Raw genomic sequence first — 27,669 nt, 5'->3', positions numbered from 1 at the left:
ATAAAAATGATGAAAATGATGAAGATGTTAAAAATAATCAAAGATTATTGAAGATGAAATGTATCAAAATGATTGAAGAATATTGAAGAAGATTGAAAATGTTAGGTTAATGAAAATGAAGATGATTAAGATAGAAATGAGGGGTTAAGTGAATAAAGAGGGAATGATATTTTAAGTATTTTGGATTTAAAAAAAATTGAGGGATATGAGAAGCAAAATGAGGAGTGTGTGAAGCAAAAGTGTAAAATAAAAGGTGTGAGTAACAAAATTGTTAGATTTTTTATTTAAAATCCACGTAAGACACTAAAAATAAAGGACTCGGAGAGATTTGTTCCAGTAAAAAATAAAAAGTAATAATATTACTAAACTTTCTGCATCATCTCGTCACTGTTGAATTCAAGTCAAAACTAGAACCTTCCACTCGTTTGTTCACAATATTAGGGTTTTGCGAAAGGGGTTTTAGACCCATTGCTCGCGCAACCACAACAGACCCCTAATCATCATTCCCAAATGGTTCGCTCCAATGGCGTCAAGCTTCTTCGTTCCCTTTCCCCTAAACTCCTCCGTAACGCCGATAAATCCGTACACAATCTCTCTCTCTCTCTCTTACGCTTATTGATTTGGCACAACTTTTTGTGTGTAATGCAATTGAACAATTATGATGAATGTATTTGTTTTATTTTTTGATTGAGTTTTTTTTTTTTGTTGGTGAATTTCAGACATATGAAGGAGTGTTGCAAAGGGGGTACAGGACATTGAATTCCGGATTTCGCGATCCTTCCAAAGTTTTTGGAAATTATTTTTCCAATGGTATGTGTTTAAGAGGGCATGAAAATCTGTTGCGAATAATGTTAGTTTTATTTTTCTGCTGCTAAAATTGACTAGATTGTATTTTTGTAATTATAGTTTGCATTTGAATGTTGATTTGAGATTTTTCTTTCACTTTATAAAAAATTTTACATTGAGGTTGTGCTTTTTTGCTACTATTTTAACAACTTATACAATTGCAGTTGGAGATGGTGTTAATTTGAAGAACTGCGTGCTATTGGGAGCAATAAATACTTATTTTGGGGCATCTAGATCCATTCACGGCTCAGGTTTAAATTCATATAAACTATGTGTTCTGTTTTGTTATTCCTTGAGTCGCATGGAAAAGCTTTTTTAAATTTGGTTTTGTTATGCAGGGCTTGCATTTTATCTGTTATTATTATTTTTGCTTTGGTGACAAAATAGACGGCTTCATTTTTCATTCTTGGTCTTTATAATCTATGAATATATATGCATATTTGTTTATTGTCTGTTACATGTGAATAACTATTTTTTATCCCCTTAACTCTTTTTCAGCATCATTGGCAAGAGACTATTATGAAGTTCTTGGTGTCAGTAAGAATGCAAGTTCTTCTGAAATAAAGAAAGCATACTATGGGGTAGGTTTTACTTAACCAGTGTCAATATACATGTAATTTTATGTCGAACATTTTTTCAGGGTAAACAACAGACTTATTTCCTGGTAAAACTATGCAATTTCTTATTTTTCATACATTTCCTTGTTAAAATCAATCACGTTGCATATTTATTTTTTAATTTAATTCTTTTCCATATGCTATATTCTAGAGAAACTGTTAGTTTTTCGTTTTAGTTTGTGATACTTTTATCATTTCACAAGTGGATGCTTACAAATAATAGTTTGAATTTCCTGAGGAAGAGTTTCTATATCATGTTCCTGTCATAATATTGAAACATGTTTTTAATTTGCATTCAAATTCTGCACGTGATACCATTTGTACGATTCTCTTAGTCAGAATATATGTCCTCTTGTATTATTTTAACGTGTGCAGTTTGTTCCTATATTATATGCCTGATAATTGTGAATATACTTCGGTTACCCTATTTTTCCTTCTTTATTTATTTACATATGGTCTTCAATCATAATTGACAAGCATATGACTTATTTGCACGAAATGATTCTGTATTTTTTATTTTTCTAAGTATCATTTTTTATGTTCAGCTTGCAAAAAAGCTCCATCCTGACACAAACAAAGATGATCCTGAAGCTGAAAAGAAATTTCAAGAAGTTTCAATGGCTTATGAGGTGACCAATATTGCTGTTGTTGTTCTTGATACTATTTAGTGGTTTACTTTAAATCGTTGTATGATTTGCAAACCAACTTTTGATCTCTTGACCTTTCTTCCCCATGCTTTCTGTAATTGCATTGTAGACTTTGAAGGATGAGGAAAAGCGTCAACAGTATGATCAGGTCTCATATCTTTCCAGATATTTTCTATTTGGTTCCTTTTATGAACATTTTATTTGTTACTATATTGAGTGAGTATGCATACGAGACTGTAAATTGTAATTAATAGTATTGAAGCAGAATATAGTTACATAATAGTGAAATATAACATACATAGTGGACAATTGTTTCATAGAGATTGGCTATGCTGTCGATCCTGGAATCCCAGTGCGGCGGACTGCTTTACTATGTGACGCCTCTAGGCGTGGAAAGCCCGTCAACGGGTGTGGCGCTCACGGCTGCGAATCGCGCATCACTGTCATGGCCCGACTCGCAGTTGGACCCGCGTTTTTGTTTTCCAAAAAACACAGGTTTTTTTTGAATTTTTTTATTTCATTAAGGGTATTTGGATCTTTTTGCACCCAGTGAAGACCTAATTATTTTATTAATATAAACCCACTAACTCTTTTTCACACCTCAGCCTGCATCGTACATATCAGTTTTTCAGAAAAAAAACCGTTTGCCTTCTTCTTCCTCTGTTTCGCAGACGAAACTGTTTCTTCCTCAGTCAGCAACAGTTTCGTTTCTTGTTCATCTGTTTTGTTTTCCTCCATCGTTTTCTTCCTCTGTTACATTTTTCATTTTCTGTTACATTTGTCGTTTTCTTCCTCTGTTCCAGTAGAACTTGATTACTTTTATAACTTGATTACTATTACAATTACTTTTAGAACTTATTGATTACTACTATGTAGTCAGAAGCGGCTGACACGGCTGCAATTGCTATGGTGCATCGCATTGCGGTGGTCCGTCGCTTATTATGATTGCGGCTGTCCTGACCTTGTTTGTGGCTGATTTGCGGAGAAGACAAAGTGCCTTTTTTGAGAAAAACATGCAACAGTAAATGCAAAGGAAAATGTCTTAAATGCCCTCAACCATGGTTGTTAGGGGCACACGACAGATTGTGAGATCACACGATTTCACACGACATCCGTCGTTCACTGCGGAGGCGTGGTGCTAAAATCATTGGAAGAGGCGGCGCGACCAGAGCGACGAGGAAGATTGTGAAGTCGTAGTAGCAGCGCTCTTCTCATGCCGCCACCGGCTGGTTATTTTCATTAATTCATGGTGTTAGTTCTCTTATAACTAAATATTATAAGAGGAGGGTCAAGAGTTAAAATTTTAAGTGGGAATTGAATTTGTATGACAATTATCATTTTATGTAAGCAGTTTATTGTGTCAATTTAGGTTGTAAGTAGAGCTGTCAATTTCACAAGCCTACTAATTATTGGCCCCAAACCATATGTTGGAGGGGCAAAACAATTTCATAGTTTAAACGGCCCAAAAAAGAGAGCCCCAAAGCTAGAAAGCCCCTAAAATTTTGTGGGCTTAGTGGGGCCTATGGACCCACTTTTTAAAAAAAATCGATATTCTTTTGAAAAAATATTTCGAAAATTTTTCCTATAAAAAAGATTTACGAATTTTTTTTTGAGTCGAAATCAATTTTTTCACGAAAAATAATTTTTTGATTTTGCTCACAATTTTTGAGAAAAAAATGATTTAAAAATTTTTCTGAAAAAATATATTTTAGAGAATTTTTCGAGAAAAATGAATTTAGAAAATTTTTCAAAAAAAAAAATTTTCAATTAACAAAACATTGTGCCTTCAAGCCCCCTCACTTAAGCCTACAAAAAATAATGAAATAACGGGCCGAGGCTTTAAAAACTTTATTTCAATAGGGGGCCTAATATTAAGGGCTTAGTATGAGATTTTTGAGAGGGGGCTTTAGACTTTGAGGCTTTTTTTGACAGCTCTAGTTGTAAGTCAGTGTAGTAACTGCTTTAGAGCAGTTATGGGGCAAATTAAAGTAGGAAATTAGAAGAAAAAAAACAAGGCAGAAATTACTGAGTGGTTATTGGGAAGGGAAAGACCAAACTCTCAAATTCTTGGAGTGGGTATTCTTGTAACACGTTTATCAATTCTGTCCTTGCAGAATTGTAAACTTGCATTCTGTTTCATTCAATAAAAAATTCAGTTTCCGCATTTCAATGTTGGATTTTGATTATGAAGTATGATTACCCCTTTATTTTTGTGTATTTTTCTATTCTTTTAGTATTTTTGTCTACTGTTTTTATTTTATGTTTAGCTTATATATTGTTTTTTGGCCTTTGCAATAGCGGTCATGCCGACCGCTATCCCGTTTTCGGGGTTCGGCACTCCGCGCCGCTATCTGAGACTGACAACGTAGGAGATTGGGGAACTGAACCTAAATTTTATAGATATTTTGGAGAGAAAAGGAGTTGGGGAAGAATGGTACATTTCGTTTGAGTCTATTGGTATTATTATCTTATATCTTCTTTATCTTCATTATGTAGGTTGGCCATGATGCTTTTGTAAACCAAGAAAGCAATGGTTTTGGAGGCAGCGGTGGCTTTAATCCCTTTGAGCAGATATTCCGTGATCATGTAATGACTTGCTGGTCTTTTCATTTTTTTATTAGTAATGTCTTTTAGTGGGTCTGTCTTTCCTTTTTATTAGGCTGGTCTGCATTGTAGTATAAAATTTCGTCGGGATTTCTGTTTCATAGCAATAATAAATAGTCCAACTGCATCAGTTACTAGTTCAATCTAAAGGCAGAAGACAGAATGATCAATTGTGTTTTGAAAAAGTTGTGCAAATATGCATGCTTATGACTCAAGTAATGGCGCAAGCATCTTAATTTGTATGATGTGTTTGGTTATGCATCTATTCTTTTTTATTGTTGTAGAAATTTTGTAAATTATTTCTCTCAATAAATAGAAATGTCAGATAAATTTGCTTGAGTTATATGTTCCACAATTGAAGGCTAATATGTATATTACTTCTCTGGTTATTCACTCAATGGCGATCAGGATTTTGTCAACAGCTTCTTTCATCAGAACATTGGCGGACAGGATGTCAAGGTTCTCTTTTATTTGTATTTGGACATCTATTAGTATGTTAAGGATTAATTTATGACTATACATCAAAATCTATTTTTCAGACTTTCGTTGAACTTTCCTTTATGGAAGCTGTCCGAGGATGCACCAAAACCATTACATTTCAAACAGATATGCTTTGTAACACTTGTGGTATGGTCATATCTTAATTAACATATATATGCTGTGAATTTAGGTGCCACCATATATTCAGTTCAATTTGTAAGGACTATGCACCTCGAAGATTACAAATTCTTTCTTTTGCTGAACTATTGCAGGTGGGAGCGGGGTTCCTCCTGGTACAAGACCTGAAACCTGTAAGCGCTGTAAAGGGTCTGGAGTGGTGAGTATTATGTTTGTCTTGAAATTAAAATTTAACCTTCTTTCCAATATTAATGTATGTTCATTTTAATTTTTTTGATAATTTGATGACTTCGTTATATATCCAGACATCTGTACAAGCTGGCATATTTAAAATGGAAACTACATGTGGTGCGTGTAAGGGAACTGGCAAAATTGTATCGGTATGGTGCAAAAATTGCTTTCTGATAAGTTCTATCAATATTTAGTTTATTGTATTCTGATATCTGGACTTATTTGTGATTCAGTTAACTTGCTTATTGTTGATCAATTTTTCTTCTTAATTGGAAGTAATCAATCATTGGAGCTGTTTATCCCCAAGATGTGCCAGTGTCAAGTTCTTTTAGTTTATGAAGACAGGGATACTAAACATATCCAAGAAATGGTGTTGTAGTAAAGACTTTTTGTTGATCATATAGTCTTGGAGAGTTGATAGATGAATCGTATAAAATTTAGAGATATGGTGACTAGTTTGGAAACACATGTTTCATTTCATCCAATGTAGAAGTAGAATAGAGTTTGTTTTTGGAATTCAACTTGGCCAGAACAAAAAAATTATAATGTAAGGTGAAAATTGGACAGCATACAATACTACAAATCACATGTTGTTAAGTATCTTAGTTCCATAATGCCAAATGACAGAGATAGAGGGAATTTCAACTATAGGATTCAAGTAGAGTTGATGCTATGGAGGAATGTTTTGATGGTAACATGTGACAGGAAAATATCACTCATGCTTATAAGAAATTTTTATTGCACAGTTGTAAGACTTGCAATGTGTTAAGCCTCTCTTATTAAAAATATTTATAAGAGGGGAACAAGAAACTAACTTGTGGTCAGTTTGGGTAGTAACTTCCATGCGCAGTTTATGTGTATAGAGTAGGTATTTTATGTATAAAATAAGGCAAAGTCATAGGGGGTTGGTTCTCTTGGAATTTGGTAGTTATTTGGGAAAAGGAGAGAACCAAGGCTCTCGAACCCTTGGAGAATTACTTCTGTTTATGATAGGGTATCGAAGAAATGGCGACGTAGTACAGACTTTTTGTTGATCATATAGTCTTGGAGAGTCAAGAAATGATATTGATTAAAATTTAAGATATGGTGACAAGTTTGGAAACACATTGTTTCATCCAATACAAAAGTAGAATAGAGTTTAAAGAATTCAACTTAGCAATAACAAAACCTTCTAATGTAAGGTGAAACTTGGAGAAGATACATTACTACAAGTCACATGTTTTTAAGTATCTTAGATCCATAATGCCGAATGACAGAGATAGAGGGGATTTCTACTAGAGTATTCAAGTAGGGTTGATGCTATGAAAGAATGATTTAACGGTAACATGTGAAGAAAATATACTCAAGCTTATAAGAAATTTTTATTGAACAATTGTAAGACTTGCAATGTTGTAAGGAACTGATTCTTGGACGGTAAAAAAACAATAAGAAAGTGAACTTAGTATCACAAGAATGAAAATGTATTGAATTTGATTAATGATAATGATTGGTGAGTGGTTATGCAAGAAACAACAGCATTACAAATATTATATAACCATTTAATAAAAAATTGGTTTAGAAATAGTTGTTGATAAGATAGTTAAATCTCCTCTTAGGAACTATAGTAGCACTGATAAGAAGAGTAGACTAGATGGAGGGTAGTTCAATAGTTTGAGGTAGAGGGAGACCGAGGAAAGCCATAGCTAAACTATCCATGTTTGCTGATTCTAAGGTCTCTCCTTATTGAAGGGGTACACCAGTGTTCCTAGTACAGTAATACAAAATTGGCAATAGTAATCTCTACCATTCATTCGGTTCTAAGTAATAAATCAACGATCGATAAAAGTAGATCACTGATGTATCTTTTTGAATGCAATACATCTCAGTCTGAACTAGGAACTGACTCCTGAGTCCTGACTCCAATGAATGTTATATATTAATCTCTACTATTTTTTAATGTTATATATTCCATGAATGTATGACATGATTGAACCAATGTAACTGACTCCTGAGTCCTGACTCCACTTAGACTTGGTGGTTGTAGCTTTTTTTCCCTCTTCACATTCATTTCTATAGATATTGATAAATCATAATAATTAATAATGCTAGATTCAACTTGAAGCATATCGATATGGCTATGCTTGGTCTATCATACCAATAGCTAATACTGTTTGCAAATATTATTTAATTTGATTTTTTTTTTCTGGTTGAAAACAGAGTTTCTGCAAGTCATGCAGGGGTGCAAAGGTTAACAAAGGAACCAAGTCGGTCAAATTGGATATTATGCCTGGTAATCATTAGTTTTTGAATTTTGGGATGCGTTGTTATTATGCGAATCATGTTCATATGGCTTATAATGAGAGTCTCATTGACCAATTTTCCTAGCGATTTTCTGTGCATTCTGCTAATCGTGATTTATTATTTAGGTACTTCTTACCCACTAATGTAAGCCAATTCGCCTTCTATTTTAATTTTTTTCAATATTGTTTTAAAAAAATATATATGCCTGATAGTCAACTCTTTTGTTCAAACAAGAAAGAAGGATTATAATAGATACTCCACTTACTATAAGATCCTGCTTTTTAGACTAAATTTGATTGGTATGAACTAGGAAGAGAGTCCAGACACTCCCAATTTTGTCATTATATGTTAGTATCAATATGATCAAAAGGACAAGCAGAAAGGAGCTAGAAAATTCTAGTCTATGGTTCTCGATAGTTCAGAATTCTGATTTTTGAATAATTTGATGCGACAGTGACTATCTTTCTGATGATAAATTTGACTATTAGTTATGGTGCCAAACAAGACAATTATTAATAATTTCCTTTTCATGTTCCACATGCATTGTGTTCAATAAGGTGTTCAATAAGGAGTTACAACTTTTAGAAAAATTCACTGATTCATATATTTATACATTTGAAGGGATTGACAACAATGAAACCATTAAGGTTTACAGAAGTGGTGGTGCAGATCCTGATGGAGATCATCCTGGTGATCTCTATGTTACTATCAAGGTAAAAACTTCAATCTCTTCATCTTTTTGAGGTCATTTCCCTCGTTCTTTTATATCTCCCTTCTCCATGCATCCGCAATCATTTTTTTGTCCTTTACTTCCTTGCAGGTCAGGGAAGATCCTGTCTTCCGTAGGGAAGGATCTGATATTCATGTAGATACTGTTTTAAGTATCACTCAGGTAATGTTCCTTCGTGAAGAAAATCGTGATTCTTTAGCTTGTGCCTAATTTTCATAATTTTTTGTTTCAACTTTCTTTTTTCTCTTATCGGGTCCTAGAATGCTACACCACTGAATTACCTAATGCTTTACCGTTAGAGTGTTTCCCTGGGCTATGTTTAGATATTTCAGTGATAGCGGAATATCATTGGAATTGAAAGTGATGGGATAGGGAAAAGAAAAGGCCAGGATGGGATGAGAAAGGGTCACCTTCTGTGTTTGTGCTAGGAACTGGATTAGAAATCAAGTTGAAGTGTGATTTTTTTCAAGAACCCTATTCCCAATCATGCTCCAATGTAAGAGCAGCACTTAGAATAGTAAGAATGTACAGAAAGAATGTAAATTCCCTGCATATTCGAGAGATCTAGGCCTAATGTTTTAGTCTGATATAGCAAATGAACATTTTTTTAAGTGTAAATGAAAAGTTCAAGAAAATAAGTTTGTGAGGAGAAAGGGAAAATTTTTCTTCTCATTACATCTTCCACCAAAAATGTTTTAATTTTAACTTATAATTCCCCTTTCTCATTATCCTTCCAAGAAAACTCTTTGAAGAGTACATTTTATTTATTTTATGGTGGAATGAGGGTTCCGTTTCTGCCTCTCTTCCATAGGAATGCCTATTACTTTGTTCGGTATAAAAATACACAATGGGACCATTCCACTCTAAACCAATTCCCATATAAAGAAACCCAAATCCAAATAGGATTCTTATCAGCCAAGAATGAGATACTTTTAATTCTTGACCAATAACCTTCATTTATTTCCATAAATGATCGAGATTAGTTCTTTATTTAATTTCTTTGAAATTATAATTGGTGTTGAATACAAAGGGAGTTCCCACCCTTCCAACAAAGCACATGACACAATCCATCTCGCAACAAGCCCCACTAGCAGGAAGCTAACGAGAACTGGTGCAACTTATATGCTTTAAAAATTCTTTTATATTGATTTTGCTGATGACTCAATATTGGAAAATGCTTTGCTACTGAGTTCACAAACTTACCCTCTTTTTATATGCTTTAAAAACTCTTATTATATTTGATTTCATTGATGTCTCAATATTGTAAAATGCTTTGATACAGAATTTACATACTTAGACCCTATTCTCACTATTAAATGTCATGTCTCCATCCCCACTATTTTTGTGCATATCCTATCCTCTTAGAGTCTAACCCACTTACTCAACCATGGTGGAAGGTGCTGGTATAGTAGCGGTGGATATGAAGGGTGGTTCGGTGACAATGGGCTGAGGGTTGTTGGCAATGGTGGTAGTGGAGGGCGTCTGGCGTGATGGTGGCAATAATGGTGGTGGAGGGTGTCTGCTGTGATGGTGGCGATAGTGTTGGGGAGGGTGCCAGGTTGAGGCAGTGGTGACTATGGTTGTGGAGTGTGTTGGATGTTGATCTTGATGGAGTGTGACACATGACGTGGTGGGTCCCACACGATGATGGTTTTAAAGGGTGCTAGGAGGTGGAGGGTGACAAGCGGCAGCGACATCACATTGGGGAAGTGTCAGCCACATTGTGACGACAATTGTGGTGGAGTAGGGTGCTGTCTGGACTGGTGGTGGGTGTCGATTGATCTGTCAGTTTCACAAGCCCACTAGTTATTGGCCTTAGTCCACATGTTAGAGGGGCCAAAAAGTTTCATAGTTTAAACGGCCCAAAAAAAGAGAGTCCCCAAAATCAGAAAGCCCCTAAAATTTTGTGGGCTTAGTGGGGCCTATGGGCCCACTTTTAAAAAAATCAATATTTTTTTGAAAAAACATTTCAAAATTTTTTTTCTCAAAATTTATCGAAAAAAAAATATTTACATTCTTTTTTATTTTTTCTCGAAATTGTGTTTGATTCAAGATCAATTTTTTCACGAAAAATAATTTTTTGATTTTGCTCACAAATTTTCAAGAAAAAAGTGATTTAAAATTATTTTAGAGAAATTTTTTTGAGAAAAATATTTCAATTAACATTGGACCTTCAAGCCCCATCACTTAACCTCACAAAAAATAATGAAATAACGGGTCGGCACTTTAAAAAATTTATTTCAATAAGGGGCCTAATATTAGGGTTTTAGTAGAAGATTTTGAGAGGGGTCTTTAGACTTTGGGGCTTTTTTGACAGCTCTAGGTGTCGAGCATCATTTGGAGAAATCAAAGTAGTCAAATCAAAGTGTGGTAAAATTTTCTGGTTGTCTGGGAGTAACACCTGTATCCTTTTTGGTGAGGTGAGTTGGCAAGAAAAATATATTTGATAGATTTTGGGTCAAGTTTGCCGCAGAGAGGGTTTAGATTGTGAACAAAGGTTGAACATCCAAAGATTTTAAATGGGATTGATGTGAGAACTCAACTGGTTGGAAAATAGTTTGGAGAGGAATAGGGTGTGTCAAAATTGAGGATGTGGGAAGGCATCCTATTTATGAGATAGGAGGTTGAAAGGACAACTTCTCCCCAAAATATTTTGGTACATTTGTGGCTAACATCAGAGATCTTGTTACTTCCAGTAGATGCCTATTTTTCCTTTCTGCGATCCCATTTCGTTGGGAGTATCTACACGTGAACTCTGGTGGACAATTCCATGGATCTTAAGATAGGACACTATTGTTGAACTAAAATATTCACGGCCATTGTCAGTCCATTGTCAGTTCCGAGCACCTTAATTTTTGTTTGGAATTGTGTTTGCACGACGGTATGGAAAAACTCAAATAATTTTTCAACTTCTAATTTTTCTTTCATGAGAAATATCCATGTGAATCTTGTGTGATCATCGATGAATGATACAAACCATTTATCTCTAGTAATGTTGCTAACCCGAGATGACACTTGTACATCATTGTGAATTAAGAAGAAGGGTTAAGAGGGTTTATATGGTTTAGGTGAGTATGTTTCGGGTATGCTTGGATGATTGACATACTTCACATTGAAAGTTGATTAGGTTTTTACTGAATTATGAGAGAAACAATTTCTCTAAGTATCTGAGATTTGGGTGACCTAATTGATAGTGCCAAAACATTAGACTCGTCACAATTTGGAGAAACCACTGCACAAGAATTGGCTTTGAGTTCTTTGGAGGAAGCTTCAATTTGCAAGTAGTGAAGTCCAGCACACTCTTTAGCACTACCAATTGTCTTTTCCGACTCCAAAGTTTGAAATTCACACAGGGGAAAAAATGTAGCGACACATCTCAAGTCTTTGGTATGTTTGTTAATAAATAGCAAGTTGCAATCAAGTTTGGGCACATATAGTACAGAAGTCAGAGTAATATGTTTTGAAATAATAACAGAACATCTACTAGTAACCTTTGACAAGGTACCATCAGCAATCCGAATAGCAGAGTTATCATGACGGGGAAAATAATTGTCAAATATTGTTATATCTTCAATCATGTGATCCGAGGCTCCTGAATCTATGATCGATGATTTTGGTTTTCCTAGTGTGTTAAACATGTAGAAAATTATCTTTTTGTGCTACTGAAGCCATACCACATTTTTTTGCAGTAAGAACTATCTGCCAGAGCATTTTTTGTAGAGCCTCTATTTGTTCTTTGGTGAATGGAGATGGATCCTGATTCTCTTCCATTTCTTGTGGGTTGTGTGTTGCATTGCCTCTGATGTCCCTATTGTAGGTGGTTTTGACAATTTCCATTGAAGGTGGTTTTGGTCATTCAACTTGTAGCCAATGATGAGATGCTCAGTCCCTTCGATTGAGCCGACAAGATTTATGCCAGTCTCTGTGAGTGAGACTTCTGTTTTGTCTTCTTCCATGGTTGGGTCGATGAAAGAGACTATGGATGGTTCAGATCTAGCTCTGATACCATGCGTAAAAGTGATTGTTTATTCACTTGATAATGAAATTGATTACATAAGGAGTATAAATAGTACAAGTAATTAAGTGATGTATAATCATAAATAGTACAAGTAATTAGGAAACTGATTTCCTATAAATGCTATCCTCAAAGGAAATAAAAATAAAACTGAAATTCTAATTAATATATACTAAACTATACAGATCAAAATCTTATGATTCTGATTTTTGATAAAAACTTCAAATCACTCCCAAAATACTTAAAGAAACTCTAGTTTGGGATCATTAGATTCATAAAACAACTAAAACACTCAGAAAATGAGCAAATCACAACTAAAAAACTTCAAAATAGTAGCAAATCCATATGATGCTGAAACACACAAAATCATGCAAGATCAACGATTCCACCGATTCCACGACAAATACCACTGTCTCCCATCATTTTTGGGTTTCTGCTCATCAATGAACTGGGAAAGGGGTTCGCGATCGTAAAATCGTGGGATCCTACGTGCTGGATTAGGATTTTCACTACCATGGGCAAAATAGTGAAGTTCACAAACTTCTGAAACTGTAATTCATAAAAAACTGAAAATGTTCTATTTTTATTTGTCAGAACATATTTAGTTATGTTCTTGACAGGTTTTCATCTTAATTTGTTAGGCATAACATAATTTTTAAGGAAGATATTTGACCAAATAAACTAGTTTTTTTTTTGTCATATTTAAATTAAACTTGAATTAAAGAAAAATCACTTTTTAGCCTAGGTAGTTAATCCCAGCATTTTCTGGCAAGATCCCGCTGTCCCGATGCAGTATGGTGCCTGACCGCGACGGCGTGGTCCGCGACAGCATGAAACAAGATCCCGACGAGATCTGGGCGAGATCCCGCTATCCTGGAGTAGTTAATCCCAATGTTTCCCAGCGAGATCCCGCTATTATTTCTTTGTTCTTTGTTTTAATCTTTCTACTTTCACCTAAGAAGAAGAAGTAGAATATGCTAATAAAGATGATGCTTATCTTTGATTCCTATGCTAGAACATGCATTTTAATTTTAATATTTAATTATTTTATTGCTTTATTTCCTTGACTTTTGTTGGTATTTTGTTATATGTTTTGACTAAGAGTAAGACTTGTAGATTCTTATTACTAATTATAAATGTTTCAGAGTTTGAGTCATTCGTTAATTTTGCATTAAATATAGGTTTATGTAATATTATTCACGTAATTTGTTAAAAAAAATAGCAATTATCCCGCCTATCTCGGAACGCGCTATCTCGCTATCCCACTTTTGGGGTTGGCTGCTACTCACCGCTATCTGGGATTAACTACCTAGTTTTTAGCAACTATAACAATTTAGTGGATATTTTTTAGCAACTATAACTACCTTGTTTCAATCCATCCATAACCATCCAATCCATCTATTTTGACACTTCTAGTAGTTACAACAAAGTTCTTGTTATATCTCTTGGCGATTTGAGGTACCAAATAGAAGAATTGAATGACGTTATGAGTTATAATGCTACCTTCACTTCTTTTTACCTTTAACAATTCCACATATATGATTGACTATCGTGCTCATGTGGACTTCAGGATTTAAATCTAGAGACAATAGAACTGGTGAAATCAAAGTAGCTCTGCCAGTTATAAATCTTGACGTGTGACAAATAAAAATTGGTGAACTTGAGAGTTTTGTAGTTTGAAATTTCCTGATTGGGTTGGAGTCTATGGATATTTAATAGGATTTGGGGGCAGTAATCAATTTGTCTGCTGGATGTTCCATTTAGTAAGATTGATGTTTGCCAGTTTGTGTTTATTTATTTTGAATTGGCAGTGTTGGTTGGGGACTTGTGGTTAGTGCTTGATGTTCCATTATCATACATATTTTGGATCTCAAACATGTCTTTAGCTGTCTATGTTGCCTTATAGTTGTACTAAAAGCATCACTTAAAATTAATCAATAAACCAGATATTTTTTTATTTCCTTTTCAGGCAATTTTGGGTGGAACCATTCAGGTCCCAACTCTTACAGGAGATGTTGTTCTTAAGGTTTGTATTGTTATTGCAGTATAAATTTTATGATATTTTGGTTTTATAAGTGATGAAAGTTTGGATGGTTGGTCCTGTTGGCAGGTACGTCCTGGAACCCAACATGGTCAGAAGGTGGTTCTGAAAAAGAAAGGTGAGCAAGTTGATATTGTTTATGGATAATATGTGAGCCATTTTAAAGAAATTGTTGCGGGAAAATACACCCGAAAACTTCAATGAATCTTTTGCATGAATTTTTATTAGAGTTTAGTTTGAGATCATCTTTTTACTATCATTAACTTGTTTGCCATCTCTTCACAGGGATCAAGACCAAAAATTCTTATACATTAGGCGATCAATATGTTCATTTTAACATCACCATCCCAACGTGAGTGTTAGATTTATTATCATTCTTCAATGTCTGTTAATTTTTTTAATTTATATTAAATATTTTTTAATTATAAAATAATTTTATACAGGCTGAGGCAAGTTCTTTTATACTTGGGTCGACCACTATGCTTTCTTTTTCTGGGTTTTCCAACCTGTTCAGCCAATCCCGTCATCTTTATTCTCTGTCGAATCTCAACCTCTGTGGTTTCCTCAATTTTTTAGAGTTGATTTAAATGGCTCTGGTTTTGCCATGCCGCTATACCCCATCAGGTTCTGGCGACTTGTCAGAGACCATTTCAAGATGGTCAGCAAGGCAGGTCTTGGATTGTTTAATTGGTGATGGGAAGTGAAGGATCTGGTGGTGTAGATGAATTCATGAGTTGAACGCAGTGAAGGTCAGAGGTGGAAACACTGAGATGACTGGATTGGTGTATCAGAGAGTTGAGAGTGAGATGGGGATGGCTGTGTGGGTGGCCAGAAGAGAGTGTGGATATTTAGAGTGATAATAGTGAGAGATAAGAGAGAATAAGAAACGAAAGAAAGTAGAGGCTGTTTGGCCTAGTAATAAAAACATTTTCGACAGCCTTTTACGTCGTTAATTTAGAATCTTGCATTTTTGACAGTAGAGTACGTTGGTATTTGAATTTCAAATAATATCCGTTGTAATTTCCCACTGCTTTGTCTGTCCGTACAAAATGTCTTCTGCACGCCTATTTAACGCAGCGTGTTCTGATGGACGGGCTCTTAGGAAACAACAAAAAATGCTTTTCACTTTTCTATGGTTTAGTCTGTCAAAAGTGGGTTCTTAAGTTTCATTCACAGGTTCTGAAGGAAATTCCCATCGTAATGCATTAAATTTCAAGCGGGATCAACGGAATAGTTGTTTTTATTGTAGTGCTAACATGCAGTGTGATACTTTTGTTTGATCGATATGTAAATGCCCTTTTTTGTAATCTTCTGCAGAGACCTGACAGAGAGACAGCGTGAATTGATTGAAGAATTTCAGAAGGAAGAGCAAGATGATTCTGATAAAGAGAAGAAAACTGCTTCGGCTTCTGGTTGAAAACATTGACAGAGTATGCAATCATTTAACCATCAAATTGTGCTCAACTGGGTGGGAAGTTCCCACCGCGTGCTATTGAAGTTTTGTAGGAGTATTAATTATTATTATTTTTTTTTCTTTTTACCCCTCCACTATTGAGTATATGTAATATGTATCGTTATAAGAGATAATCACAAATTATCATCAATTCATTTTTAAAGTTAGAAGACAGTCCCTTTATGCACCTGTAGACTCCTTTAGTCTGTGTTGTATATATATTTGGATATCACTTTTAACATAAAGGGGTGCAAATGACTGAATTGTCATTCTTTTTTAGCTTCATGACAAATAATTGGGGCATGGCCAAACTTATTGATAATTTCTGCATCAATACAAAAATATATATTTATTTATATTTTCTAGATCGGTGAAATGATTGTCTTGTGAAGTGATAATGAATATTGATAAATTCTCATTTGTATTGATTTTAAATATAGAAAAGAAAGCTGACATCTGTATTGTCATTTATTTGTATTGTCTTGTGAACGAGGAATTTGATATTATTATATGAAATCACATTTCGACTAAATTTTGTTTTGGAATTGTTGCTCAAAGTAATTAAAGTAAAAAACTTTCATGGGATGTTAGTATAAACTTAATTAACATATGTTGAAAATAAAATATTGGTACGTAAATAAATAGAAAATATGAAAGTATTTCTATCGTCTATAAGTACTCTTGTTATTATGTTTATTTATCACATAAAGTTTATATAAAGAACTTTTGTTGTGTAGTTGAAATATATAGGTTATACAACATGTCATGGAAAAAGCTGACCAAAAAATCTATAATGTTAAATGTATGTGCAAGATTTCAAGTTTACTATATGGTTTCATGTTGACTATATGGAATCACATTTAACTGTTGTTAAGAGAATCTTTAGATACTTAACAGACACTGCCAGCCTTACCTTGTTCTACAAGAAATCTTTTAAGTACAAACTTAGTGGATAGTGTGATTCTGATTATGTTAGAGATAAACTTGAGAGAAAGAACACTAGTGGCAACTACACTTTTTTAGGTGACAACTTAATATTTTGGTCAAGTAAGAGACAAAACATCATTGCAATGTCAATAACAGAGACAAAACATAAACCTTACCTTTATACCTGACTAATGTTATGATAACTTTCAAGTAGTTTAGTTTTACATTAGTTTTTATATTTTCATAAAATATGTTATGTTCATGTTATTCAAAAAAATAAGAAAAATAAAACAAAACAAAAAAACAACAACAAAAAAGTTCCACTTTTAAGTCTTTTTATCTGATAACAAAAAGGGGAGAAAAATATCTGATAAAGTGAGGAGAAAATGATACTTAGACTTAGGGGAGTCAAAGAAATACACAAAAAAATTGTTATAAAAAATACAAGTTTTGTCATCATAAAAAAGGGGAGATTGTTGAAATCAAGTTCATTTTATACTTAGAGTTTTCATGATAACAAAAATATTTAATGAGAATAATATATTTGACTTCAAAGAGTATGAAAGAAGATATTGTCAAAATTTGTACAAGATTTTATCAAGATTTATCCACAACAAAATATAAACAAAATCAATCTGAGGAATTTACAAACACAATTTGAACAAAATACAAACTAAATCAATCTAAAGAATTTACAATCTCAATCTAAACAAAAAAAGGACATAATCAATTTGAAGAATTTACAAACGCAATATGAACAAAATACAATTCATAATTAAACAAGGACTATATTGAAGCCCAAATTTTAACTATAAATAGAAATTCAAGGCTGAAGAATAAAATCATCGAAAAACATAAAAGAGTAGTCTTAGAGTTCAAAGAGAGAAACATTTGTTCAAGTTAGAAATATTTTTTGAGTGTTATTTTCTTAGAGTGTGATAGTTATTATTATCATTATCAGCTTTATTAGATGCAACTACTCAAGTTCTACTCTTTTGTATCGAACCCGATAGTAGTTTAGTTCCTTCTTCAATTTGGGGTTGTTAGGATTTTATGAGAAAACTTGGCTTGTACGGCCAAGATGGTTAGTTCCTCAAAAGTATGGGGTTGTCCGACTGTTTAGAAAGAATGACTTGGAGGGTCAGGTGCTTTGTAATTCAAGGTATTTGAATTAGTGGATTAAAGCATTCTGAATGAGGGGACTGGATATAGCCAAGTTAATGGTGAACCAGGATAAAGCTATGCTTTCATTGTTTGTTGTCGCTGAATTCGATTGCTTCTACTCCAAGTAATTCACAAAAGTAAACCAGCCTTCATCAAATTAGCTAAAAGTTATCAACTTTGTCAAACAAAATTCAACCCCCTTCTCGTGTTTGCACCTTCAACATTTGTTTTGTGAATCTGCTTTATGACTATTTTGCATGTTTTGTTCCTTTATGCATAGTGAATCTATTATGTTTAAGGTTAATCTATTTTATGTTTTAAGTTGAATTAGAAAATGACGAAATAATATGCCATTGTAAACGTCGTGGTTTCAAAAAACCGCAGAGTATAAGTGTAATGTACGATCACTTAGTGAAAACCATTTCCAAAGGGATAAATCCTTTGGGTACATCATGGGGAGTCCATAGGAGAAACTAATACTATCGTCACCTAGTAGTGTTTCAAATATAGTTCAAGACACAATTGTCTTTGATGATCATATGCAGAACATGATCAACGATGATTTTGATTATTATTATTATTATTATTATTATTATTATTATTATTATTATTATTATTATTATTATTATTATTATTATTATTATTATTATTATTATTATTATTATTATCATCATCATCTTTGTTAAAAACAACTACTCAAGTTCCAATCTTTTGTATCTAATCCAGTGGTTTAATCCCTTCTTCAATTTGGAGTTGTCAGGTTGTTAGGAGAAAACTTAGCTTGTAGGGTCAAGGTGGTTAGTTCTTCAAAAGTCTAGGGTTGTCAGGCTATTTGGGAAGAATGACTTGGAGGGTCGGGTGCTTTGTAATTCAAGGTAATTGAATTAGTGGACTAAAGCCTTCTTAATGAGAGGACTAGATGTAGTCAAGTTGGTGGTGAACCAGGATAAATATATGTGTCAAATTATTTATGCTTTCATTGTTTGCTACCTTTGAATCTGATTGCTTCTACTCTAAGTCACCAAAACCGAACTAGTTGTTTATTTATTTATCAATTATAAAAAAGTTATCAACTTTGTCAAACATAATTCAACCCCATTATCGTGTTTGCACCTTCAACATGGTAAGCTTTCTCCTTCGATAAATGCAACTCAACTCGATCCTTTTGTCGCTATTCAAACTACACCATCTCCACAGGGCTCCCCGACACATTATGAAGATTTCCTATAATGGGTTTAGAGTCATCCAAACTCTAGTTCTACTACTTCAATTGCACATACTGGTAATTCATTTGTTTACTTCTCTCACTCATCTTCTTTCGGCCCTTGGACTCTTGATTCTGGTGCGTCGGATCATGTTATTGGTAATAAAGGTCTCTTTTCTTCTCTCTCTACATCTTTTTTTTTTTTTTTTTATCAATTATAACTTATGCCAATGGCTATCAAACCTGGTCTCAAGGGGTTGACACTGTCCAAATTCTCCCTTGCATTTTAGTTGCATCTGTTCTCTATGTACCTAAATGCCCTTTTAATTTACTTTCAGTTAGTCGATTGAATCGGTCCCCTGATTGTATTATTACTTTCACTAATGATAATGTTACCCTGCAGGACCAGAGTTCGGGACGGACGATTGGCATCGGATGTGACTCTCAAGGCCTCTATTACCTTTCTACATCATCCAAAATGTGCTATGCCACAGATTCCCCTTACAAGTCTTACCAATCTTCAAAAACTGGTGCCTAGTTTGTCTAAGTTGTCCACTTTACATTGTGAGTCTTGTTAGTTAGGGAAACACACTCGTATTCATTTTCCTGATCGAGTCAATAAAAAAGTTTTGTCCCCCTTTTCTTTAGTTCACTCTAACGTTTGGGGTCCTTCTCGTATTATGTCTATTTAGAGTATAAGTATTTTGTTATTTTTATTGATGATTTCTATCGTTGTATGTGGTTATTTTTAATGAAAAATATATCTGAATTATTTTCCATTTTTGAGCAATTTTATCAAGAAAGTAAATCTCAACTTGGTGTTTCCATTTGTACTTTAAGAAGTGATAATGCTCAGGAATATTTATCCAATCAATTTTAAAATTTTATGGCTTTAATGGTATTTTACACCAAACTTCATGTCTTCACACACCCATACAAAATGGGGTAGCCGAACTCAAAAATCGGCATATCATTGAAGCCACATGAACCTTACTTCTCTATGGTAATGTTCCATTCAGTTTTTGGGGGGATGTAGTCTTAACGACATGTAACCTTATCAATCTTATGTCGTCTTATGTCCTTGATGACAATATCCCTCATTCGATCCTTTTTCCCCATACCGACCTTATTAATCGTATGTTGTCTTTTGTTCTTCATCGCAATATCCCTCATTCGGTCCTCTTTCCCCATACCCCTCTTCACCCACTACCACCTTGTGTCTTTGGGTCCACGTGTTTTGTTCATAATTTATCTCCTGGTTTGGACAAACTGTCAGCTCAATCACTCAAGTGTGTCTTTCTCGGATATCATCCATCCCAACAAGGCTATTGATGTTATTCTCCTACCCGATGTTCCCTTTTTCGAGTCTGTACCATATTTTGAACCAACCCATATAGCTATTGAGCCCCATTAGGATATTAATCCTGAACCTCCTCAGATAGTTATCCCTATTTCGTCCACTCTTATTCCTTTCGAACTTGTCGAGCCTGCCCCTTAACCTGCCTGACCACTACAAACATATCATCGTCGTCGCCCACCCTCTATTGTTCCTATTCATGCTCCCCATTATAGACTCTCATTTGACGCCACCACCAAATCCAACCCTACCACATGAGCTTGACCTTCCCATTGCTCTTTGTAAGGATATTTGCACAACATGTAATCCATCTCCTCATTATATTGATTTGTGTTATCATTGTCTTTCTCTCTTGCTTTACACTTTCTAGTCTTCTTTGTCTTTTGTTTCTATTTCTAAATCTTCAGGTGAAGCATTATCCCACCCTTAGTGGAAGCAAGCAATGCTTGATGAGATGTATGCTCTATAAAGAAGTGGTACTTGGGAAATGGTCCTTTTACCTCATGGGAAGTCTTTAGTTGGTTGTCATTGGCTCTATATGGTGAAGGTTGGTGTTGATGGTAAGATTGATCGATTTAAGGCGCACTTGGTATCCAAGGAATATACTCATATTTTGGGATTGGATTACTTCGATACCTTCTCACCTGTTTCCAAAATGGCATTTGTCATACTTTTTTTTCTCCATTGCAGCAATTCGACATTGGTCTCTCCATAAACTTGACATTAAAAATGTTTTTCTGCACGGTAATCTTGAAGTTTATATGGAGCAACCACCAGGATTTTTTGCTCGAGGGAGTTTTCCACCATAGTTTGTCGGCTAAACAAGTTCCTTTATGGTCTTAAACAGTCTCCTAGAGCTTGGTTTGACAGATTCAACTCGATAGTACAACAATCTGGTATGATTCGTAGTGAAGCCGATCACTTTGTATTTTATCGTCACCTAGCCCAATGGTGCATCTATCTTATTGTTTATGTGGATGACACTGTCATAACTGGAAGTGATCAGCAAGGAATGCTCCAATTGAAAAAATTCTTTCAAATCAGTTTCAAATTAAAGACCTCGGTAAACTCCGTTATTTTTTGGGCATTGAGGTAGCCCAATCCAAGGATGGCCTTGTAATTTCACAAATAAAATATGCTATGGATATTCTTAACGAAACATGTCTATTAAATGCCAAGCCAGTTGATACTCATAAGGATCCAAATGTCAAACTCCTACCTAATTAGGGGGATCCTCTATCAGATTTAGGAAGATATTGGAGATTGGTTGGAAAATTAAACTATAACACAGTCACCCGTCTTGACACTTCCTTTGTTGTTAGTGTGGTAAGCCAGTTCTTAAATTCCCCTTGCCAGTGACATATGGATTCTGTAATCCAAATTCTTACATACATCAAAAGTGCACCTGAAAAAAGTCTTATTTATGAAGATAGATGACATACTCATGTAGTTGGTTTCTTATATGCTGATTGGGCAGACTCACCCATCGATAATGTGTACTTGTCGGAGGAAATTTTATATCTTGGAAGATCAAGAAACAAAATGTTGTTGCAAGATCCAACACTGAGGCAGAATACACGACCATGACACTAGTAACATGTGAACTCATCTAGTTGAAACAATTACTAAAAGAACTTCAATTCGAAGAGGTTAGCCCAATGACACTAATATGTGATAATCAAGTTGCATTGAAAATTGCCTCAAATCATGCTTTTCATGAGAGGACCAAGTATATTAAGATAGATTGCCATTTTGTTAGAGAAAAGATTGAATCGCGAAATCATCACTAGCTTTATCAATTTTAATGATCAGTTGGCAGATGTTTTTACAAAGTAATTGCGAGATCCTATAATTAATTATATATATAACAAATTGGGTACATTTGATTTATATGATGCAGTTTGAGTTATCCATTAGTCCATAATTTTAAATGCCCCCCACCCCATTAGACCAGAAGCAATAAGTCCATAATAAAATTTTGTGAATACTCTTTTAGCTCTTTATATTTTATCTTTTTTGCTTTAATAGATTTTAGTTTTTTATAACGTAAAATTCACTATCGAATTTTTGTTGTTGTCTAATTAATTCATATTAAGACCAATTCCAACATTTAAATGTACTTTTTGAAAAAAATAGTAAAAACTTTGTGAATACTCTTTTAGCTCTTTATATTTTATCTTTTTTGCTTTAATAGGTTTTAGTTTTTTATAACGTAAAATTCACTATCGAATTTTTGCTGTTGTCTAATTAATTCATATTAAGACCAATTCCAACATTTAAATGTACTTTTTGACAAAAATAGTAAAAACTTTGACAATTATTTTTTAACTTTATATTTTTAATAAAATTATATTTAAATATGTTAACTTAATAAAATAAGAATCATTTAGCAAAAACTTTTAAAATTTAATCTTTTATATATATTAAATTATTAATTTGGTTCATTTGAATGAATAACTTTTTGTTTAATTGATATTTAGTGTTATAATATAAAGAAAAAAAATAACACATGCATCAAATCATGTTTAATCAAAAAGGTAATTTTAAAAAAGTACTACTTCATCCCAAAGTATAAGTAAACTTACATATTAAAACAAAATTATTAGGACCAAATTTTGAATTACATATGTTAATTTTATTTGACCAACTTTTGCTTATATTTTGAAATAGATAGAGTAACATTTTTCAAGAAGTATTAGTTCAAGGATAAGAATTTGACATTACAATCTCAAAGGAGGAAGCTAAAATTTTACTTAAGATTATTGTAAAATAACCACAATTATTAATAATAATTGTTCACTCTTATAATTGTTCAATATATCAATATATCAAATATATTTACAACTACCTTATAATTGTTCAAGGATAGGAATTTGACATTACAATCTCACATAAAGCATGATATAACAACTTATGTGCCTATAAATACAACTTATATGGTAGTTGTAAATATATTTGATATATTGGTATGTGAGTTTGAATATGAGATATTCATGTTTCTCCACTCTTTGGAAAAAAAAAAAAACTATTCTTATATAAAATCAAATGTAAAAAATATAGACATTTAAAATTTGAAATCAATATTATAAAGACATTGTTTGTTAATTTATACCAACTAATTCTTTAGTAGTGTAAATTAGTAAGTTAAATCTATGGATTAATTTGATAAATATTTAGTTATAACTTGTTAATTTATATCTACAAAAATTCTACTATTTCAGAAATTGAATTTAAGTATTTCTAATCACAATTCAAGTTTATTATTCACTTGAGTTTAACCATCCGATAATATTAACTCTCTTAGTTACAAGTGAGTTATACTTGAGTATAAAGTGTATTTAACAAATTTATAGTTTGATCTTGCTATTTACATTTTTTAAAATTATAGTGGAAATTTCCTTTAAGTATTTTCATTTTTCAATAAAAATATTATGCTAATTTCGTTACTTATAATTGTTGTTTTATATTAAAAAATTAAATATGTTTTTAGTTTTTACAAAGTTACGATCTTTTAAGTTTAAATTCTATTTTTTTTATTAATTTATTTGTCTTATTTTAATTTTTTTTTACAAAAAAGTTGATATTTTAGTATCTCAAAATAGTGACTAAAAGTAATTATATATTTTTTCAAATACAAAATACATATCTAATCTTATATTTAAAGTTTAGTTTGTATGCTTTGATTGTGATAATATAAAATGATTTTATGTAAGATATTATAATTAAGATATCATAATGTCGCTTTTTAATTTTTAATTGAGTAAAAGAAAATTATGACGTCTTGAAAATCTTCAAAAATTAATTGAATTATGTTTGCATTTAATTTTACATTATCTAATATCTAATCGATAAGTAGTTACATATATGACTTGTCCTATTTAAGTATAGTGGAAACTCATATTTTTATAATTTATTTTTCAACAGTTAAATTTTACAATAAAGCATGCAAATATCTTTCTTAATTTATTTTTTTACTAGTAACTCATATTTTTTTAATAGAAATATGTTACATAATTTAATATAATATTGTAAGATTTTATTATGTTGGTGGTGTTAAAAAAAATAAAATTTGTGTTTAGTATAAAATATATTTTCTTACATTTCATTATTTCAAAATTTAACTATTGAAAATCGAATATAATCAATAAAATATAACTCACAATATTACATAATAAATTTCATGCAACTGTTGTTTTGGAAAGTACTACATTTATTATTCTTAAATAAACATTTATTTCAAATGGCATATTCCAGTTTGATGATCTGAGTTCACTTCTTCATATGATTTCACCTGCATAAATATATAAAGAAGATTAATCCTACTTTCACATGCTAATAATAATTACAAATGTAACATATCTAAATTAGGAGTTTTTTATTCACGCAAACAATAACATTGCGGTTTATTTTTGTCAACTCTCTTCAATTTGTAAATTGTAATGTATTTTAGGCCACACGTGATCAATATTATAAAAAAAAATATTAAATTAGTACCTAAAGTTTTTTTTCACGGAAATTAGTCCGTAAAGTTGAATTTTTAACTACAACTAAATTGATTCCTTAAAATTCCAAATTAATCCTCGTAACTATTGGTTAAAACTCATAATGATATCAAAATGTAACATGGCAAAAACGATTTACAATACATAGTTTCAAAAATATTTATGTCAATCTATTAATTTTAAAAATTAACTTAACAACACTACTATTTCAAAAACAAAATGAACATCAATTTCTTTCTAACTACTACTAACTACTAATTTTCTTTTTCGAAGTCTATTCGTTTTTAATGCTCACCACAATAGATATAACATCAGCACAGTAAATATAACGATGCAAATATGAATAAAAGCTTTTTGAATTATTTACACACCTAATCAATTAAGTCCTCAAATATGATTCATATCAATAATATTTTTTTAAAAATAGTGGTTCACCTCAAAATAAAATTTATTCACATATCACAATTTAGTGTTAAAATCTAAAAGAACCATTCAAAAAAAAAAAAAAGAAAGGGAAAAGGCACATACAAGGTTCAAAGTTTGTGGTGCACTTGTCTGGTAGTTGTGAGGCCATACTACGATCAACACCAGAAATTGGAGGCCCATTAACAAGAACACACAGACATGGTTGGCCCAAACCCTTAAGGGCATTGCAACATGCATCATTTGGTGGAATTGGGCTAAACGGTGCAACTGCTGCCCTACATGGAATAAGCTGCACAAGTGCTGAGAAAAAAGTGCTTGTGCAAGGCGTGCTTTGAACTTGTGTCACCAATGCTACCATGATTAAGAAAAACCACAACAAGGACACAGTCCTATAGCTAATAAAAAACTTCATCTTAATTTCAAGTGTTTAATTTATGTTTTCCAATATTTCTAATTAATTAAGTAAACACTTTTATTTACTATACTACTTAGAGTTGCTACGGCTATTTTTGTAATTTATAATAGATGCATATGCTCATGTTATAAGGCATGCATACTATGTTTTAACCAAAAGGGTTATTCTGATCATGCTTACTATATGTTAATATCGTCTTCAAGAGATAACACTATCAATGCAATTGGTGTTGTGTGACGACAGTTAGAAGATTCGAATGACATGATTTCTCTTAGTATTAATTTGTGAATTTTCTTTTTCGTATAATTTTAATACATATTAGATAGATATGATTAACCACGGCCGGTGTCTTGTTGGATTACATATATAAAATGTTTTTGTATTTATTTTAAATTTTAAATTTAAGTATTTTGTATTATAAAAATTTCATATTATTTATTGGCTTGAATATAATTAAACTTTACTGTTTTAATATATTCTTTGTAAGTTTTATTTTTATCGTTGTAAATATGTTATTGTTTGTTTGTTTTAGTCTATTTAAATTTGGTTTTTATTTAGTAGAGATAAAAGAACAAAAACAAAATTCAAAATAAATTTTTTACATACTAGAGATAAAAGAATAAAAACAAAAAGCAAAATATATATTTTTACAAAATATAAATCAAATAAAAAATTTATATGAATAAAATTAAAAGTGCTCATATTCGAGAAACCAACCATATATTTAAATCTTATTTATTTGGTTAATATTGAATATAAGACAATTGAATTAAAAATATAAATAAATAAATATATTTTTAATAAAGTTAAATAAAAAATCTAATTAATATAGTTCTTGTCTTGTTCTAGATTCTTTTGAATAAAACCAAAATTAAAATTAAAATAATTACAGGAAATATAATCACTCACTGAAATATCGCGTAAAATTAACAGCTAGGTATTTATTTGCATCATATCAAAAGCTTCACGCTAATTCATATTAAATATGAATTTGAAAAAATTTAGTATGTTTTTTTCTTTGCAATATAAATAACTTAAACTTGTTTTGCAAAAACTTAATTTTCTCTGGAAACAATTTCTCATATTTCTCGAGAGGTATTATTTATCTTCAGTCTTTTTTTATTCAGATTTATAATTATTATTATTAGAACTATGTTTTCTTCCTTTAACAATATCGTATTTTAAGTATATATAATGTTGGATCTTTTGTTGGGTGTATGATGCAAATCTTGAAGAAAATGAAATTAATGATAGTGACGGTTGCACAAATAAATTAAAAAGTGACGTGTGTATCACACTAAACTTTAGGTTCGATTCGCCCCAACCAATCTATATATTGGATGCAAACGGGTTACCCGACGAATGAATCCTTAAAGTGAATTGCACATTCACATCAAGTTTATCGATCAATGATAGTTTACAGAATAAATTTTGTTCATTTACTCTAGTGCACTAGAGAAAGGAGAAATGACTCAGAAATATTTTTGATAAAAATTTGATTCATGTAATATGAAAATTCATGTTCTTCTTTTTTGCTTCTAAATTGTGTCTCTATTTATAGAGAAGCTTATACCAATTGATGAAAGAAAACA

At 32.3% G+C, this 27,669-nt stretch overlaps 2 protein-coding genes across 2 annotated transcripts; one reads left to right on the top strand and one right to left on the bottom strand.

The window, feature by feature from the left end:
* Positions 1-387: 387 nt before the first annotated feature.
* On the top strand, positions 388-16,440 carry LOC101493076 (chaperone protein dnaJ GFA2, mitochondrial). Its single transcript, XM_004514881.4, has 18 exons — positions 388-582; positions 720-810; positions 1,011-1,097; positions 1,345-1,427; positions 2,009-2,092; positions 2,220-2,258; positions 4,607-4,696; positions 5,123-5,173; positions 5,254-5,341; positions 5,467-5,531; positions 5,638-5,712; positions 7,760-7,832; positions 8,465-8,556; positions 8,664-8,735; positions 14,558-14,614; positions 14,699-14,747; positions 14,915-14,981; positions 15,947-16,440. The coding sequence occupies exons 1-18, from the start codon at positions 511-513 to the stop codon at positions 16,044-16,046; spliced, it is 1,335 nt and encodes a 444-aa protein (XP_004514938.1). The 5' UTR covers positions 388-510; the 3' UTR covers positions 16,047-16,440.
* An 8,418-nt stretch (positions 16,441-24,858) lies between these two features.
* Positions 24,859-26,158, bottom strand: LOC101492746 (uncharacterized). The gene is made up of 2 exons (XM_004514878.3): positions 25,765-26,158; positions 24,859-25,025 (listed from the first exon to the last, which is right to left on the bottom strand). The coding sequence occupies exons 1-2, from the start codon at positions 26,072-26,074 to the stop codon at positions 25,012-25,014; spliced, it is 324 nt and encodes a 107-aa protein (XP_004514935.1). The 5' UTR covers positions 26,075-26,158; the 3' UTR covers positions 24,859-25,011.
* Between the last annotated feature and the right edge of the window lie 1,511 nt (positions 26,159-27,669).

Source organism: Cicer arietinum, chromosome 5 (genome assembly GCF_000331145.2).
Source record: "Cicer arietinum cultivar CDC Frontier isolate Library 1 chromosome 5, Cicar.CDCFrontier_v2.0, whole genome shotgun sequence".
Lineage (NCBI taxonomy): Eukaryota > Viridiplantae > Streptophyta > Magnoliopsida > Fabales > Fabaceae > Cicer > Cicer arietinum.
This window is presented reverse-complemented; position numbering and strand designations above follow the sequence as displayed.